Genomic DNA, 16,915 nt, shown 5'->3' on the forward strand with positions numbered 1-16,915 from the left:
AGTGCTGAGCATGTGTTCATAGGGACAGGAGTTGGACTCTATCCGTGTGGGTCCCTTCCCAGTCAGGACATTCTATGATTCTGTATACACGTCTGTAGTTCAGATTCGTTAGATTTTAAATTAGTCTCAGTAACCCATGTAACCATAAAGAACCACTTATTTCACAAATAAAGGTGGTATTACAAATATTAAAATGCTTCTAACTTATTTAACAGGACTTCTTCCTTAGAGGGGGTGGTGGTGCTACCTTGAGACTGTGATACAAATTCGGAGGAGGGCAAGGGATCCTGACTTGGCAGTAAGATTGGTTCACTAGTCCTTACGCAACCTGGTTAACGTCCAGGAGTTTTCACTGTGCAAGGACGTTTGGAGCAAGCCTAATGGGCTTAGATAGGCAAACAGTTGGTGAATTGATTAATGTCCATTATCAGAACCTTTCACTCATTAGGATGTTTTGATGAGCTGAGAGCTGAAAACACAAGGTTAACAATGCAGTTGAACCGAGTGCTGTGTCCTTAACAGTCACGCTGAGGGTAATAGCTTTGCCAAATGAGGAATGTCAGTTAACAAAAATAAAAGCGGCAGTTTTGAACTTCAGTTATGCATTTCTAAAGAAGCTTCCAGTTTTGGCACTGACAAGATTTGCAGAGCCTTTTTGAAGTTCTCATTTAAAAGTGAGCAGGAAATGCAAAATGCACAGTTCGAAAGTTTTTTTAATTTAATATTTTTATTTAATTTATACTTTGTTTCTATGATTACTGTTTCATCAGAGCTTATGCCAATATGTAAATTTCTGGTTTTACAAGGCAAGGACAATTGTCATTGAAGGCTAATTGGTTTTTAATTTATTTTTCTGTGAACTGGATTTTTTAGCCAGTGCCTTACGGGGAAGAATTTCCCCATATTCTTTGATTAAAACATACAAGAATGTTGGTGTTCATCAGCTTTGTTATAAGTAGGTGTCTTAAAATGCTGAACCCTCTAAGGCAGAAATATCTTAGATATATAGGGTCTTTCTGCTTTGATTGGAAAACTTTAGCAAAATTTTTTGCTTTTCATTTTATGAAGAGATTTCTGAGAAGCAGCTCAGAAGTTTGGTTAGTTTGTCCCGTATAGCTAAGCTAACTAGTTATGCTTGAAGTGTTTTGTTGTAATGTAGTAAGGACATGGTACAAAGGAAAATAAAATCTCGAGTCATTTTTTTTTAACCTTGTATGTACAGGTATTAAAATCCTTCTCTCTTTCTCTTCTGAAATGTTTATAGCGAGTGGAAAATGGCGACTTCAACTGGATTATTCCAGGAAAATTTTTGGCATTTAGTGGACCACACCCAAAAAGCAAACTTGAAAATGGTATGGTGTATATTTTAATACTTTTCTATGATCTTGTTTTTCCAGCGTGTTAAACAGTCACAGCAAATGAACAGAAGATAATAGAGGTTTATAGATCAATTGTTATGTTTGGTAATAATCATGCAATGAACATTTTATATACGATCTTAGAACTTAATTCCAAATATTTTGGAATTCTTCTTTACTAGAATAATTCCAATTAATCTAACAGTCAGTGACTTTTGTGTGATGACATAGTGCCTGAGAAATTTGGGTCTCTTGCTTTTCTCCTGGAACCTGACAAGATAAGTATAGAGAATTAAAGGTGACTTGCATAATACAGAGGAGACTGTATTACGTGTTTTCTGACAGACTTTTAGACAAAGCTTGCCTTTACTTGTGAAGCTTGTTGGGATAGTGGGAAGAACTTACGTGATTCTAGTGGAATACTTGACTGACAGAGGGAAAGCAGAGATTTGGTCTAGGTAAAAGGAAAACGAGTCATTTAAAACAATCTGCAATCAGACTTTTTCTGAATTTCATCTTATTCTTTTGTTCCATGGCACTTTGTTTATGCATTTTTTTTTTTTAATTCTGCTCTTTCATCTTTCCTTTGTGACTGGAATGCTGCTAAGTGCAGTGTCCACTGAAGATTTGAAAGAATCCAGGAAGAAGATAGATAGGTTTATTTGGGTTTCTTTCCCAATCACTGCCACAATCCCTTCTTGCAGAATTTTTTTAAGAATTATTAAAATTGTTCCATGGCATTTGGAAAACCTGTGTTTTATTTTAAACATGTATAAAACTGAAAATTACTTAATGCTTAAAATGCAGTTATGAGGCTACAAATAAGCCTCACCCAAGTGAGTGCAAGTACTTATTATAAAGCTACATTTTTTTCATTATGTTGTGTCTCTAATTGGATTTTTTAATATATATATGACTTGTGGAAGTGGCCCGTGTTTTGTGAGGAAGCTCTTGGACTTTATTTGACCAGGAATAAAAACTGTGGAGATAAATCAGTGAATTGGGTTCTAATTTTTGTCGTGGCTATGGTATTCTTGCGTGCCACTTATAAGACATAATCATCAATGGAAAAGAATAAACTACATTTTACATGCATACATCCTATAGTCCTGTATTCATGTGGACACACCGCATCACGCCCTCATCAACATAGAACATCTGGTGAAAACGTCCTAAATAACTGTGATGTGGCTGGTCTTTGACCTCCCTTCCCACCCCCTCATCTTCATCTAAAGGATCTTTCCATCTCTCAGCTGAATCAAGGCACTAACGCTTTTTTATTATACATCACAGCAAAGCAAGAATATTTCTGGTGCTACAGTTTATCTTTGACTGTTCCTCTTGTCATAGTATAGATCACCAATCTATAATTCCACCTAAACACAGTGTTTCCTTTTAAAGCATGTTCTTATTCTTTGATCTGCAGCTTGACTACAAATAAACAAGCTGTTCTGAAATGCTGGATTAATATATGTGCTAGCTATACATATAAAACCTGGCTTGAAGAAAGGAATGGGCTAAAGAGGAGGCAGTACAGTGTTTCTCATATACTGTGCTTTAATTTTTTTTCTGTTTCTTTTTTAACTCTAGTGGTCTTCATGAGCATTTTGTGGACTATATTTTTATATGACTTAACGTGTTTATCCTGACTAAAATATTAAAGCATTTTCAGTATGAGCATGTTTATCATGCAAAAAAGGGTTTGGGGGACAATTTTGATTAATAGGACTTTGAACTTCATCTGTGACATGAAATGATTGTTGCTTTGGTTTTTTGTAGGTTATCCTCTTCACGCACCTGAAGCCTACTTTCCGTATTTCAAGAAACATAATGTCACAACAATCATAAGACTAAACAAAAAAATTTATGAGGCAAAGCGCTTTACTGATGCTGGTTTTGAGCATTATGACCTGTTCTTCACGGATGGAAGCACACCAAGTGACGGAATAGTTCAGAGGTTCCTGAACATCTGTGAAAATGCTGATGGGGCTGTTGCTGTACATTGTAAAGGTGGGTGCGCTCGCCTTGTTTCTCAGCTTGAAGTTAAAAATAACACTTTCTGGTTGTGCAAATAATACTGCTCTATGATACTTGACAAATATTTGTTATTTTCATGCGCATATTAAGTTCTTTCATCCTACACTACTACTTAGAGTAACTGACAGTGTTTTTCATTGTTCTGTTTTTTTCTTCATGTCACTTGAAGGTGTGAGTTTTAGTTGATGGAGCTTGCTCTTTTGCATTATGCTTTCCCAGCATTATGATAATTAGCTAAGAAATGCAAAAAACTGAAAGGTTTTCTTTGTGCTTTTGGACTGTTCTACGTTTTCCACATTTCAAGTTAATGTGAGTTATTGTGATGCCAGCATTTCAAAGCAGCCTGTTTCAGCAAATCAGCCAGAAAATACACAAAACATGCTTAGTCAAGAATGATTAACAAAGGCTTTGAAGGGTTCAGCTTGATTTATGGTTAGAGTTGTGTAAGTACATTGTGGAGACGAATGTCTTGCTGATCTGAATCAAGAATGGTGCTATTCATATTTTTTCCATGAACAATAAACATGCATATCAAAGATAAATAAGTTTATTTGCTAACAAGTTGTTAATGTGGCTAGAACTCAGAAATACTGTCATAAATAACTGGACATCTGTTAATTGACATAATGAGAGTATAAATTATTAATTAGCAGGAATACATTGTTATTCTCCAGACTTAATTGCTAAAGGAATGCAATATGCTTTTCTAGTGACTTAGATACACGGTTGCTAAACTGAAATGGTTTTGGTCTTTCCTGTGATTGTTTAATAAGCAAACCAACAACCTCATTTTTTTAGGTTTTTTACACCCTTCGAATAAGCCTACACAAAGTTATCTCAGAGTTAATGTATTGTCTGTAGTTTTCCTGTACTTTTACTGCAGAATTATTCCAGGCTTCCACGTCAGAAATTGCTTGTCTCAGAAGTTAGAGAATGTTTTAATGCAAAGGGTTGCTATGGAGAGTTTGTACATTTGCAGGCACTTAGAGAAGGGATCTGAAGCCTTACTGATCTATGTAGTTGATAGATGTTACCTGCAGTTTTCAGAGACCGTTTTCTTACTGAGTTGCGATTTGCATGTTGCATTCCTTTTGAACTTTCCAACCCTCCCCAAGAAAAAAAAACAAACCCAACCCACCAAGCTCCAAAACCCAAAGCAAATAACACTCTCTCTCTAGCAGTACTTCTCTTTTTAAAAGTACTCCTCAGAGCTAGTCATTCCAGTATGCAGTTATGGAATCTTAGTATTTGTCAACTTCTGTCTTCATAATTTAACCTAAATCATCTCAACTTTCAAAAAAGTCACTGCAAGATTTAGTTTTGGTTAAATAAAGAGAATGTAGTTATATGTAGAATTGTCTGCAAGGACATGTGGCTGCTTAGAGAATTTCCATTTAGATTGATGTTGGTGCATAAACGATAGCTGACTGCCACAAGACTGTAAATTGCAAATACCTGTTTACAGGACAGCAAGGTTTAAATAGGTAGACGCTTTACTGGTAGATAAGACATAGGGCTATAAGGAGAATAATTCTTACTGTATAGTTTGATAGTAAAACCTAATTTTTCTGTCTGTTCTAACCTCAAAACCAGGATTAGTTTGTGATGTGGGAGGCAATGGGTTAAAACTATTTTAAGCCATTGATAAGCCATTATACGCTGGTCAGCAGTCATTGATGTTTATATAGAGAGCAGTGAATAGTTTTATAGGTTGGTTCCACAACAAAACTGATGCAAAAAGAGAAAGCTGCTGGCTGAGAAGACACGTACTGCCACGTGTTGTGATGTGTACATGTGTTTGTATGTATTTGAACCTAGATTTGTAGAGTATGTGTGTTGGCCTCTAAAAAGTACTTTGGTTTCCTTTTCTACTGGTCTTATGAATGTGAAGTTGGTATCTGGCTTCATCACGGCGTTTTTAAAAAATGTCGGCCTTTTTAAAAGAAAAAAGTTTTAAGTAGAATTGTACAAGTGCCAAGACTGATCACTGTTGCATGAGTTCTTAAATACTGTTAACTTTTTATAAGGATGATATATTTGTTCTACAGCATTGCAATCTAATTATATGATAAACAGATACTGAATGATAAATTCTTTCTTCGCACTTTAAGGTGGTAAATGACATTGCAAAGAAGCCTTCTCATATCCCATGCTCTATTAGAGAATTATGAAATAGTCATGACTTTGTATGTGAATATTGATACTTGCATTTCTGTAGCTGGCCTGGGAAGAACAGGAACACTGATTGCCTGTTACATAATGAAACACTACAAGTTCACACATGCTGAAGCCATTGCTTGGATAAGGATATGTCGACCAGGCTCTATTATAGGACCCCAGCAACACTTCTTGGAAGAGTACGTATACCTTCTTTGCTACCAAGAATCAACTGCTTCTGTACATCCTTACCCATCTTACACGGTTCATAGCATCTACTTTCTGTCTGCTGACATCTTATGTTACTGCCTGTTGCAGTGTATTTAGGGTTAGTTAATTTGGATTTGAAATCAAACCTATTCAGTAGCAATCATCTTCTCTTGTGTGCTATGTATTTTGTCATTTTGAGTCTCATGACTCTGCGTATTTGTGTTATGGGGCATTTAGGAGTTAAAGAGAAATCTTTGGAAGTGTGAAGTCCGGTTTTGAACAAAAGATTAAATCAATATTGATTTATTAAAATATTTATGTAGACAGGATAAACTTTATATGTAGCCTATGATGACACTTAAAATGACTCTTACAACTGTATAATTGATGTGGGTTTTTTATTTCTTGTCACTAAAGATTAAATAAGCCCATGGTGGATGGTTTTATGGTGTCTGTCAGATCCTGAAAGCAGTGTTTCTGCTTTGGAGCTAATGTGTGGTTTTAATACAGATCCTTCTCAAAACAGACTGTATACTTTGGGTTGAGAACACTTCATGTGCAGATGGTTTGGGGGGGTGATTCAAGGTTTGATCCCGACTGGAAATTAATGACAAAATTGCACTGGCTTCAATGATGTAGACGTTAAGCTTAATTTCACAGTGTTTTCTACATTATACATGAACTATTATACTGGTTGTGCTGATATTCTTGAGTTGATACTATAATGATATTTAACTGGAGACATTTTCACTGTTATGAGAAAAAAACATTTTGACAAATTCACCACAAATTTGTCTCTTTTTAGAAAAAAGAGAACGCAACAGCTCTGCTAGATGCTGTATAAATACAGTAAAACATGCAGTGACCTTGCATCTTAAGATCTATATGATATCAGAGGAAAAGGAATATTACTGTAATTCGTGAGATAAATTGAGCGTGAGGATTCCTATTTATTTTTAGTGCAGTCTTTTATTTGAGAGGTGGCCCACCATCATTCAAAATCCTGTGAGTCACAAACTTTGGGAAACCACAAGTGCTCACTGAGGGTAGGTTAAACTTCTCCATACCATGCAGGTGCTTGGAGGATAACGCTCTTAAAAATACCACCCACAATAGAGCAAAATCAAGAGAGGAAGGTAGTAGGCTGTGTAATTAGTAAGTGCCCTTTATTTGAAAGATAGGGAAACCAGGGCCCGTGTCCTCTCTGCAGTGGCATATGAACACTTCGTTTGTTTTTATAGATAGTCAAAGGTCCTTCAGATTGTTTTCATTCATATCTATGCTATTCATAGCTGTTCAGTAAGAATTTTCTGTTGTCTTAATGGCAATAAGTGTCTCTTCTGATAATCAAAGACAAAATTCAAGCAATGTCATTTGTAGTGAATAGTGTCAAAAAAGGGTTAAGAAGGAACAATCATCAGTTGTGTCATTCTAATAAATGAAATGTTGCCCTCAGGGCTGCAAAGTTGCATCTGACAAACAGGTGAAATCTTGCAACTTTGACCTCCCAACCTTGATAGATGCCAAAGCTTCATCTCTTAGGTTCTTTGAGGTTTGATAAGGGAGGTTTGAGTAGTTCTTTTGTAGAAACGCTCCAGCCCAAGTATATGTGAAATCAGTTTGTTACTGCAAATGCAATTAATCTCGAAAGATTGCGGAGATACTTTATTTTTTTTTACCACCTGTCCAAAGGAGATATCTTTCGTTTTTTGAAAATTGATACCAGACTCTACATGACTATGAACACTTCCACTGTGCAGGTCAGTTGTAGTTTTTACTGCACAATATTTGTATACACAAAACTCAGGCTAATAAGAAATAGTAAAGTGCTGTATCATCATTATTTCTACACGTTATTTATTAAAAAAAATATTTTATATAAATGTTTAAGTGGTGTTTTAAAAGCCTTTAAAATACCATTTCAAATTCCTGTTTAGTTAATCTATCTTCCTGGTAGGATTTGTAAAATGAAGGTTTAGTACCTGTAATATTTCTGTGATGTCTACAGACTTGTTTGGTGATTCTGGGGGGGCTTTTGTTGTTGTTTTAACCATTGAAAGTGAAGATTTCTTTATTTTTTTTTGTGATAGACATTTGATTTATTTTTTTCCAGATGAAGAGGTACAAGAGATTTAAATGTTGGCAATCTGTAAGAGTACAATGTTTTCATATTGGTTTTTGTGTGTGTGCAGATTTGTTGATATGAATTGCTCTGGTTTTGTATCCTAAAGGAAGCAAGCAATGTTATGGCTGGAGGGAGATCTCATGCGATCAAAGCAGAAACAACGAGTAGTTGATGGAAACATTAACAGAGTTCTTTGTGGCTTGAATGACATTTCAATCAGTGACAGCTTGAATAAAGTACAAGGCTTGGATCGATACAGGGAGGTAAGAGTTCTGAGGACAAAATTCAAACAAGCAGAGATGGAACTGATCATTTAATAACTAGTTACAGAATTTTTTTGCATTTTTTTAGGCTTGTATTAGTACTAGATTGCTTTTTCACAGCTAAACTTTTTTTATAGGTCATAATTAGGACAAACCTCTGCTTTTTTAAAAACGAGAAGAAAAAAGTTTAGGCCATGTTAAAAACTATTATAGGTAATTTTGCAAATTTCAAAAGGTTTGCCTTATTTCAATTCATTCTTTCAGGGTTTCCAGTTATTTATTAGAACAGTTTATAAAAAAATAGTTTTTCCTCCTGGAAACCTATTTATTCCAAGTTTATATCTAGTAATGCATGAGTTTATAGTTGTCCAGCCCTTTATCACAGTGTTACAGATAGATCACTGATGTAACGTGGATATTTAGGGTAAAGACCTTAGAATTACATATTGGAAGCACAGGCATGAAGTGTGAACTAAAGTGAACATACCGCTGCTTCTGGGCTAGTAAAAATCTTAAAATTGTAGTTTGAAATAAATTGAAATTACAGTCTGTTGTGTGATCAGTCATAACCTGGAAGAGCACCTTGAGTGCGCTTCTGTAAAGAAATTATTTCCCTTTTGGAAATTCAGTTTGTGGCTTGGAATATGTAAATATCCAGATTACTAACTGGAGAATATAACATTGTGTAGTGGTTATCTTGCGTGCACAGTGAAAGCAGCTGGCATGTAAAAGTAATGGGTTTTAATCTGAGCTACTACTACACCTTTACTATTTCCAGTATTCAGAGCAACTTGCAGGTTACTCAACTGCCTGTACACTGTGTAGCAGCTTATCAACAGATACACAGTGGAAATTCAGTGCTGCTTTTTTTCTATTGTAACCCTCTTAGTAATACGTGTATTTTTTTTTTTACAGATGTAATAATAAAACTGTTTAACATTCAGTTTTTGAAACATTTAACTTCTCTCTTTATCTCTTTGTATGTTTGGTTGTATTTCAGGATCTCATTCTACTAGGGTCTCCAGAAACTCAGAGTAATGTTTCCAGTCCCAGAAATTTATAAGTTTTAAGAATCAGAGGACAGCTGATGCAGTAGCTCTTGGGCAAGAAAAGACAGTGCAACAGAATTTTTCAGCACTGAGGCTGAATAATAGTTAACAGTGGCCTAGCATATAATCTTCAGTGAAATCTAGCTAAAGTAATTATATTTTCCTGTAGTTAGCGTGACACTTGGACCATCCCATCATTTGATTCACTTCTATTGTATCACTGCTTCAGTGAATCTTTCATCTCTGTTAATGGCAGAAACTTGTTTTGTTTTATGCAGAGCAGTGAGGTCGCTCGGGCACAATAGGAACTACAGTGATATAAATAAATACTTGATCTGAGGTCAAATGAAACATAATTGGTTTAAGTTTTTTTTTCATTTGTCAGTTAAAAAAAAATTACAGTTCTCTCCTTGCTTCATGTAGCTTTCATATTTCTCTGCTGCTTAATATCCTGTCTCTACTTAATACTTGAGTCTGAGGAAAATATTTTGGTTCAATCAGAAATTACAAATAGGCATTTAAAGTGTTGGCATACACTTTTAATATTTCTTAAGAGTTTAAAATGTTTTCTAAAGCTAGAAGAAGAGAATGAAACTGAAATCTGTTCATGCTATATTCCTTGTTAAGTTCTCAGAGAATTTTTTTTCAAGACTATTTTTCTAAAGATCATGAGAACTTTTTAGGTTTTTTAAAAGATGAGTAATTTAGGAAAGTTGATTTTTTATTTTTTATAGCTCCTCTTGCAGGATATACAACTTAATCTAAATTTCTTCCTCATGTTGTGCATATCACAGAATTCTCTGTCGCTGCTTCGCTGCCACATTGATGATAACTTTAAAAATAGTTATGGAATTCTGAGTTTTATAAAACCAAATTTCTTTGAAGTAAATAAATACTGGTGTTAGCCACAAGCATCCTGAACTGACTTTGAGTCAGATTCTGCAAAAAGCCTTTTGTGACATGTATGTTTGTACAGTGCCACATTTACTACACTGGAACTAATAGTTTAATTTCCTGCAAAGACACGTGTGCAGAAGACTGTAGATTAGCTTTTAAATGATAATCTTTGCGAAGGAGGTGTTCAGTACTTTGAAACTGCACTGTTCCTTAAGATTTGATGTATTTCCTTGCTTGCATACTTTGTGTTTCCCAGAATGATTTTGAAGACAAAACAGGTGTGGAAAGTCAGAATGGATTGACGCAGGGAGACAAGCTCAATGCCTTAAAAAATCGGAGACGGCCATGTTCTGCTACAACTGGAGCTCTGAGGTAATTATTTATTTCTGAAGTTATGTGCAATTTTAAAGTCAAGTCTGTGCTGTCAGATTTTTATGGCAAGTACCTGATCTTATTTAAGGCAGCAATACTAATTGTACCACCTTCTCTGGTGGAAATGCCCGTAGGTATACACTACAAGTTTCGTCTTCTTTCTCCCCCTGTTCAGGACACCTACCTGCTATGTAGCAGTACAAGGCAAAGTAAAGAAGTACTTAAAAACTTTGAAATTTATATCTGTCTAGCATTTTAAAATTAATGTCTCAAACAAAATATTCTTCCGTGAACTTAATTATCTTTATATATTCTGTACTCCTTATATAGATTTTGAATTTTTCAGAACCACTAAAAATGTGAAGTGTGAAAAACCTGAAGTACCTCTATGTTGTTTAACTGTAAATTAAAATAGCGATTGTCGGTAATTCTTACCTCTTGTTATTCTTGTACTTTAAAGCCAGTATGAGACGTGCAAGTATGCTTTGGGGGAGGGGAAAGGCTTTTTATCCTTTGATAAACCTTCCTGCTTTTCTTTCCTTAGGCTGCAAGACATGAAACTGCAGACCAGGTCATTATCACAACCTTTCAGGTATTCATTTTGAAATTATATTTCTAAACGTATGCCACTTGGGTCTTAAACTTTTAAGTGTTTGATTTATACTTTATCATATCAATTGATTAGCAGTTTCAAAATTCTGTGAAATGACTGGTAAAAAAACTTCTTTAAACACCTGAAAATAGTTGGGAGAAAGTAAATCCAATGGACAGAGGGGTAAAGCTGTACTTCAGGGATTCTTTGAATTTTTCTTAATAAATAATCTGCACATGCAAGTAATTTCCTTAGTCACATTTTCTAATATCTGTGCTGTTATGCAGTGAAAGGTGATTAGTTAACTCATAATCACTTTATCTCTGTAAAACTAAGTACTTGTCTCAAAAGCCTATACTGGCTACATATTGCCTGTATATCACAATTTTCGTTGTTTTAGTAGGTGAACTAGAGGTAGTGCTTACTGGATACAATCAGTACTTGTTTTTTTTAGAAGTTATATCAGATAAATATAAAATATTTAAAGCAAATAGTTCTTCTAATTTTCTATTATAAATGCTTGTTTTGTAAGGCCAGGTTGGATGAGGCCTTGGGCAGCCTGATCTGGTGGGAGGTGTCCCTGCCCATGGCAGGAGGGTTGGAATTAGATGATCTTTAAGGGTCCCTTCCATCCCAAACTATTCTATGATTCTATGTATGACCTATACTAATCTCAAATAAGCACTGACAGTGCCCCCCAAAAGAAAATAAAACATAGAGTAAAAATTGACTTAATTTTAAGAGTTACAGGAATAGCAGAATTAAGTCTCTTTAACCATTGCATTTTTTCCCCATTGTGTCCGAAATACAACATGTAAGACCAAATAGCTGTATTAAAAAACATTAATATTGACAATAACACATTATATTAAGTTTTGTGACAACCTGGATTTTTGAGATGGAGCACCCTTTCTTGGCGTGGAATTAAAGCTGTTTCTGCTCACTGTCATTCCTTCTGTGCTTGTAGTTGGGGACTTGTACCCAAGGTCTCTCATCCGTTAAGAGCCGATCATGATAATATCTTCTGCTCTAAGGATGGAGTGAATTTCATACTACTGTGAGGCTATTTCTGTATTAGTTTTCAATAAGCTAATATGGACAACTGTAATGCTAAGATTTTTGACTAGTCCAGTGTAACATACTTAGCACTCATTTTCAGTATGTGAAGAATTGGGTCATTAAGAGTCTCACTCTAAAAAGAGCTGTGTGTTCTGTGCATGCTTAGTAAAAACGTTCTTGCTGTTGTTTGGAAAGGATGAAGATGCTCTAGTGAAAGAAACAGTGCTGCTTTTTCCTACTCATACTTGCTTTATAAGTATTCTTTCTCAAATTTACAATATTTATAATCAAATTTACAATGAATTTAATACAAAATGGACATTTAGCCTTCCTAAATCACCAAGGTGAAAAATAGCCAATAACTGCAGGAGAACTTGGGAGTGGGATATTTGAAGAGTCTTTTTAAAAAGATGTTTGAAAACAGGCTTGTTGAGTTTTTGCTGTCAAGTTCTCAGTACTGAGACTTGAGAATTCCCACTTTTTAAAATACCGGTCTATGTATTGAAAGACTGTATGTGTTTCTGAGGTGCTTATTTCAGTTATAAAAATCTTGCTTCTCACTAAAACTCTGCATTCCTTTTAGATTGAACTCTTCAAGTAGCACAGAAGGATCGATGTCTCCTTTGAAGGCCTCCAAAGTGATGGCAGTTAATTCATCATCTGCGGAAAGAATAAGTAGAATTTCCACATCCTCATTCTCTAATCTTAAAAGGTTTTTTTTCTTCTTATCTTGATACAAATAGTTATTGTATATTATGATGGTTTTCAGCACGCATGCAATCTAGGAAGCACTTGCTGCTTGTTCTTGGGTATAAGATGGCTTAAATTTACTCACAATGAAATTTGTTGCTCCTCTAGCCAAATTTTAGTTGCTTGCAGATTTAAAACACAAAAAAGCCCCCAAACCTATACTAGTGGCATGAGAGTTTTTGTGGGATTATGTCAAGTCATAAACAGTATTATTTTGCTGAGGTGGTTGGTTTTTTCACTCATCTGAGTTTATGGAAATTTTGCAACTATTCCCACAAGTCTATATACTATTATTCTCAGAAGAATATTGAGTGGTAATTAATATGATTTTTATGAACCTTTGATTTAGTACAACAGTAATAATGTAATTTAATAGCAATAAGTAATGATGGATGTTAAATGAAATTTAGAATGATTGATGGATTTTTCAATAACTTCTGGGCACAAATATTTACTTGAAGAAAATAACTTTAAGAGATATTTCAGGACACCCTATTTTTATTCTCATAGTTTATTGTATTTTTCCTGGTTACTTGAAGACTTCTATCACGTTACTGATTTCAGGAAACAGAAGAGGAGTTCTTAAACTGTTAGATATACACAAAGTACTTCAATGTAGATCAGCCACAGCCCATGCCTTTTAACACAGTCTTCTGCATATGCATGTGGTTTGACAGAAGTGAAAGCTGACTACAGCAGTGCTGGAATAAACAAAAGTTTCAGGACTCCTCACAAAGAATTCTGGTTTTCATTATCTGAGAGCTAGAGGATGAACCCCTAGGCAAACACAAATTATTTCAGAGTGGTCTACGTTATTCACTTAATGTCTTCTGAATTGTCTGTTATTTTTTTTAATATATCCATACATACCTTGTGTGTATTTTTTTTTTCCCCACATGTGTGTTCCATTCAGTGTTTCCATAAACTCCAGACTAGCCAGTTCTCTAGGGAACCTGTATGACGCTTCAGATGATGATGAGAGCAAAATTACATCATTGTCCTCTAGGACAGGTTTTTCTGTAAACCAAATCTCCAGCCACTTGAATGGCAGCTTGCAGCTGCCTCACAGAAACAACCACGAACTGAACAACAATTTATACAACAGAAACAGCAGTAGTGGCAACAACCTGAGCAGCCAAACCAGTTTTCACAGCGCCGTGACAGATGAGTTTCCATCAACCTTCCTTTATGGGCCTTACAACTCCTCCAGCACGATACCAGAGTCAATCCATTCCCGTAAGTTCAGTGTCAACAACACTTTCAGGCGTCTGATTGATGCTTATCTTCTTTGCTTCTGTGAGCAAAGCTATTAACTTAAAGCTTAACTCAGAATAATTCTCTGGCTTTCTGTCTGTTACCTTTTCAGGCAATTACCATTTCAGCTGCTTTTTTTCCGTCTTTTTCAAGCGTCTCAATCAGGAAGTTCATGAAAATAAATCCCTCAAGAACTTAAACTAACACCTTTTCTGATATCTTTTTTATGGACCTTTTAACCTTTTAGATCTTTTTTTATTTCAAATTATCCATAACAGTTTAGAAGTTTGTTATGCATCTTTATCTTCATTTAAAGGAGCCTTTGTGTGTATCATACTAAATGGGAGTTACAACATTCTTAAAGATAAGGCTCATTTGAAAGATGAGTCTGCTTGACTTGAAACCTCATCCTTTTCTAACACCAAATGTGAAAAGTATTTTAGACCAAGATATTTCTGATGGTCTCACCATTTTAGTTTTTGTTCTTCAACAGCTTTGCTGCCTTGGGCTTTTTTTTTTGCTGCCTTTGCCTTTTGTGCCCTTTTTCTGTGTGAAAGAGTACTGTGTGAAAGTTGGTACAAAGAGGATGCACAGATAAATTAATGGAACTTCTTATACAAGATGCAGAGAAGAGAGCCTAGAGAAACTTCAGTTATGAAAGAAATCAGAAATAACTTCAGCTGTTGTAGGGAAAATAAAAATAAACATATTTACTACTATAAATCTAAAAAAAAATTAAAATACCTGGTTTCCAAAGATTAAATATCCTACTAATCAGAAAAATTAGTGCATTAGAATATATTGCCTACAAATAATTGAACTCATCAGCCTCTGTTTAGTACTACTGACACTTCAGATTTTAATTTTTTTAGCTGGTAGAAATAAAATTACCTTTGTATTAAATTAACTTCAGAATATTACACCTTTCTTTTCTCTTTCCTTACCACTGATAAATTCTTTCAGTATAAAGAAAGCTCTACTGTTATACATGCTTCTGGTTTTGAGTGTGGTGAGTCCCCTGTCTTCGAACAGCTAATACACACATTGCTTGTAATGAGGGTGTCAGCCGAAGGGATCATTCAAGGGTTGTGTTCTCTTTTTGCTGAAGAAGCAGGAGATCCGCCCTCCCGTTTACGGCTGGTGTGTGGCACCACTTACAGTTCCGAAGCCACGTGTTTATAGGTTGGGAGTATGAATTGTGCTTTTTGAGGATAGATGACAACAGGAAATAAATTCTCATTGTTTCATCATGGGATTAAATTGCATGTGTGACTGAAACCTAACTAACATGCAATGTACATTCAAAATGAAGTTAGTTGAGGGAACTTGACTCTTTATTCTCATAAATTCAATGGAAAAGGAGTAGAGTTACGATGCTAGGGTATGCTTGACCTAAAGCATCTCTTGAAAATACTTGATGCTTTCAGACTCCTCGTTTGAAAGGACATTCAGCTTCTCATCCACTACAACTTACCTGGAAATAAATGTTAATATTCCATGATCTTAGGATTACTCAGAATGTTCCACACTGAGTTTAAATCTGAGCTTAAATTTTACTTTAAATGGCAGCAGTAACAAAGGACTTCCTCGATATTACCACATCTTTTCATTTTTTTCAAGATGTTTTACTTCTTTAATTTGATTCTGTCTGTGCCTACTACATGGGATTGAAGTAAACTAGATATAATTGTGATTTTTCTCATGTTGGATATAGAAACCATCTCAGTTTTCTTATGAAAGTTCAAGTTGAAAGTGTCAAGTTACGAAACCAATTCCAGAACAAGGGAACCATTTAGTTTAAGTAACTAATTTGGTTTAATTTCTCCAGGCGTAGAGGTGAGGAAAGGGGTGGAAAGCTTTACAGCAAGCTGAGGTTGTTTATTTTGAAACGCATCCATGAGTCTTTCATTTGTTCATGAATTCTGATGGCTCTGGAAAGCCAGCTGGTTTAGGTGTTCCCAGACTTTTATTCAACATGCGTAGAGAAATTCAGTCGTCAGGAGGACTGACAGAGGTTCCAGTTGAACGTACTGGAACCAAAGCCTATACACCAGCAATGGTAGTTGAACAACTAAGTGATAAAGTGTCTGAGGTTGTTTTTTTTATTTAAATTCTAACCTTCTGTATTGTCTCATATTTAATGTATTTGTAATTCCTTGGAAGGTCAACTTATTCCCATTCTTTTCCATTGTACCTTCTGTAAATGATCATGCCGCCAGCAGCAATTCGTAGAAGTTTTTGTTGATATTCTAGTTAGAGCTGCGTATTATCCGTAAATATGTAAACTTCTGTGCAGAACCCTAAGGGGAGGAAGTGTCTTGTAATTGTAACGTGACTCAGTCATGAAAATAAGCTGACATTGTTCACAACAGACCAAAAGTTACAAGAGTAACAAATGATAATATAAACTATTAGAGAAACAATAAGCATATTTCCTCAAACACCTTAAGAGGTTTAATAGAGGAATAACATCTTAAAAACCAACCTGTTATTTTCTTTGGAAAGGTAGTTGCCAGAGTTTATGCTGCAAATAATTTTTAACAAAAGCAAAGTTTGTGGTCTTGTTCCGGAAGTATACTAAGAAATAAAGTAATGGTTGACATTTTGATTCTTATTTATGTCTAGATATTTACAGAACTCTAGGTTAGCGCTATGTTTTTATTTAATCTCATAAACCTTCAAGTTTCAACATAATGGAATTGACACAAAATTCCCCAAATACATGTGGAGAGGAGGGCTGAGTTTACAAAGTAACTGCCTTCTAGTATTGTAGCTTACGATTCCTTCTTGGA

General features: G+C 35.2%; 1 protein-coding gene across 3 annotated transcripts in view; it reads left to right on the plus strand.

Annotated features, from left to right (window-relative positions):
- Positions 1 to 16,915, plus strand: part of CDC14A (cell division cycle 14A) — a 62,019-nt gene that overhangs the window by 37,651 nt on the left and 7,453 nt on the right. For 2 of the 3 annotated variants that reach the window (XM_054072940.1, XM_054072939.1), the window contains 8 exons: positions 1,265 to 1,352; positions 3,138 to 3,368; positions 5,614 to 5,752; positions 7,994 to 8,150; positions 10,353 to 10,468; positions 11,013 to 11,060; positions 12,703 to 12,831; positions 13,783 to 14,105. In XM_054072940.1, the coding sequence (XP_053928915.1) occupies positions 1,265 to 1,352; positions 3,138 to 3,368; positions 5,614 to 5,752; positions 7,994 to 8,150; positions 10,353 to 10,468; positions 11,013 to 11,060; positions 12,703 to 12,831; positions 13,783 to 14,105 (1,231 nt within the window). The remainder of the gene's footprint in view (positions 1 to 1,264; positions 1,353 to 3,137; positions 3,369 to 5,613; positions 5,753 to 7,993; positions 8,151 to 10,352; positions 10,469 to 11,012; positions 11,061 to 12,702; positions 12,832 to 13,782; positions 14,106 to 16,915) is intronic. The other variant, XM_054072941.1, reaches the window with a different exon arrangement.

This window comes from Cuculus canorus, chromosome 8 (assembly GCF_017976375.1).
Source record: "Cuculus canorus isolate bCucCan1 chromosome 8, bCucCan1.pri, whole genome shotgun sequence".
In the NCBI taxonomy this organism is placed as follows: domain Eukaryota; kingdom Metazoa; phylum Chordata; class Aves; order Cuculiformes; family Cuculidae; genus Cuculus; species Cuculus canorus.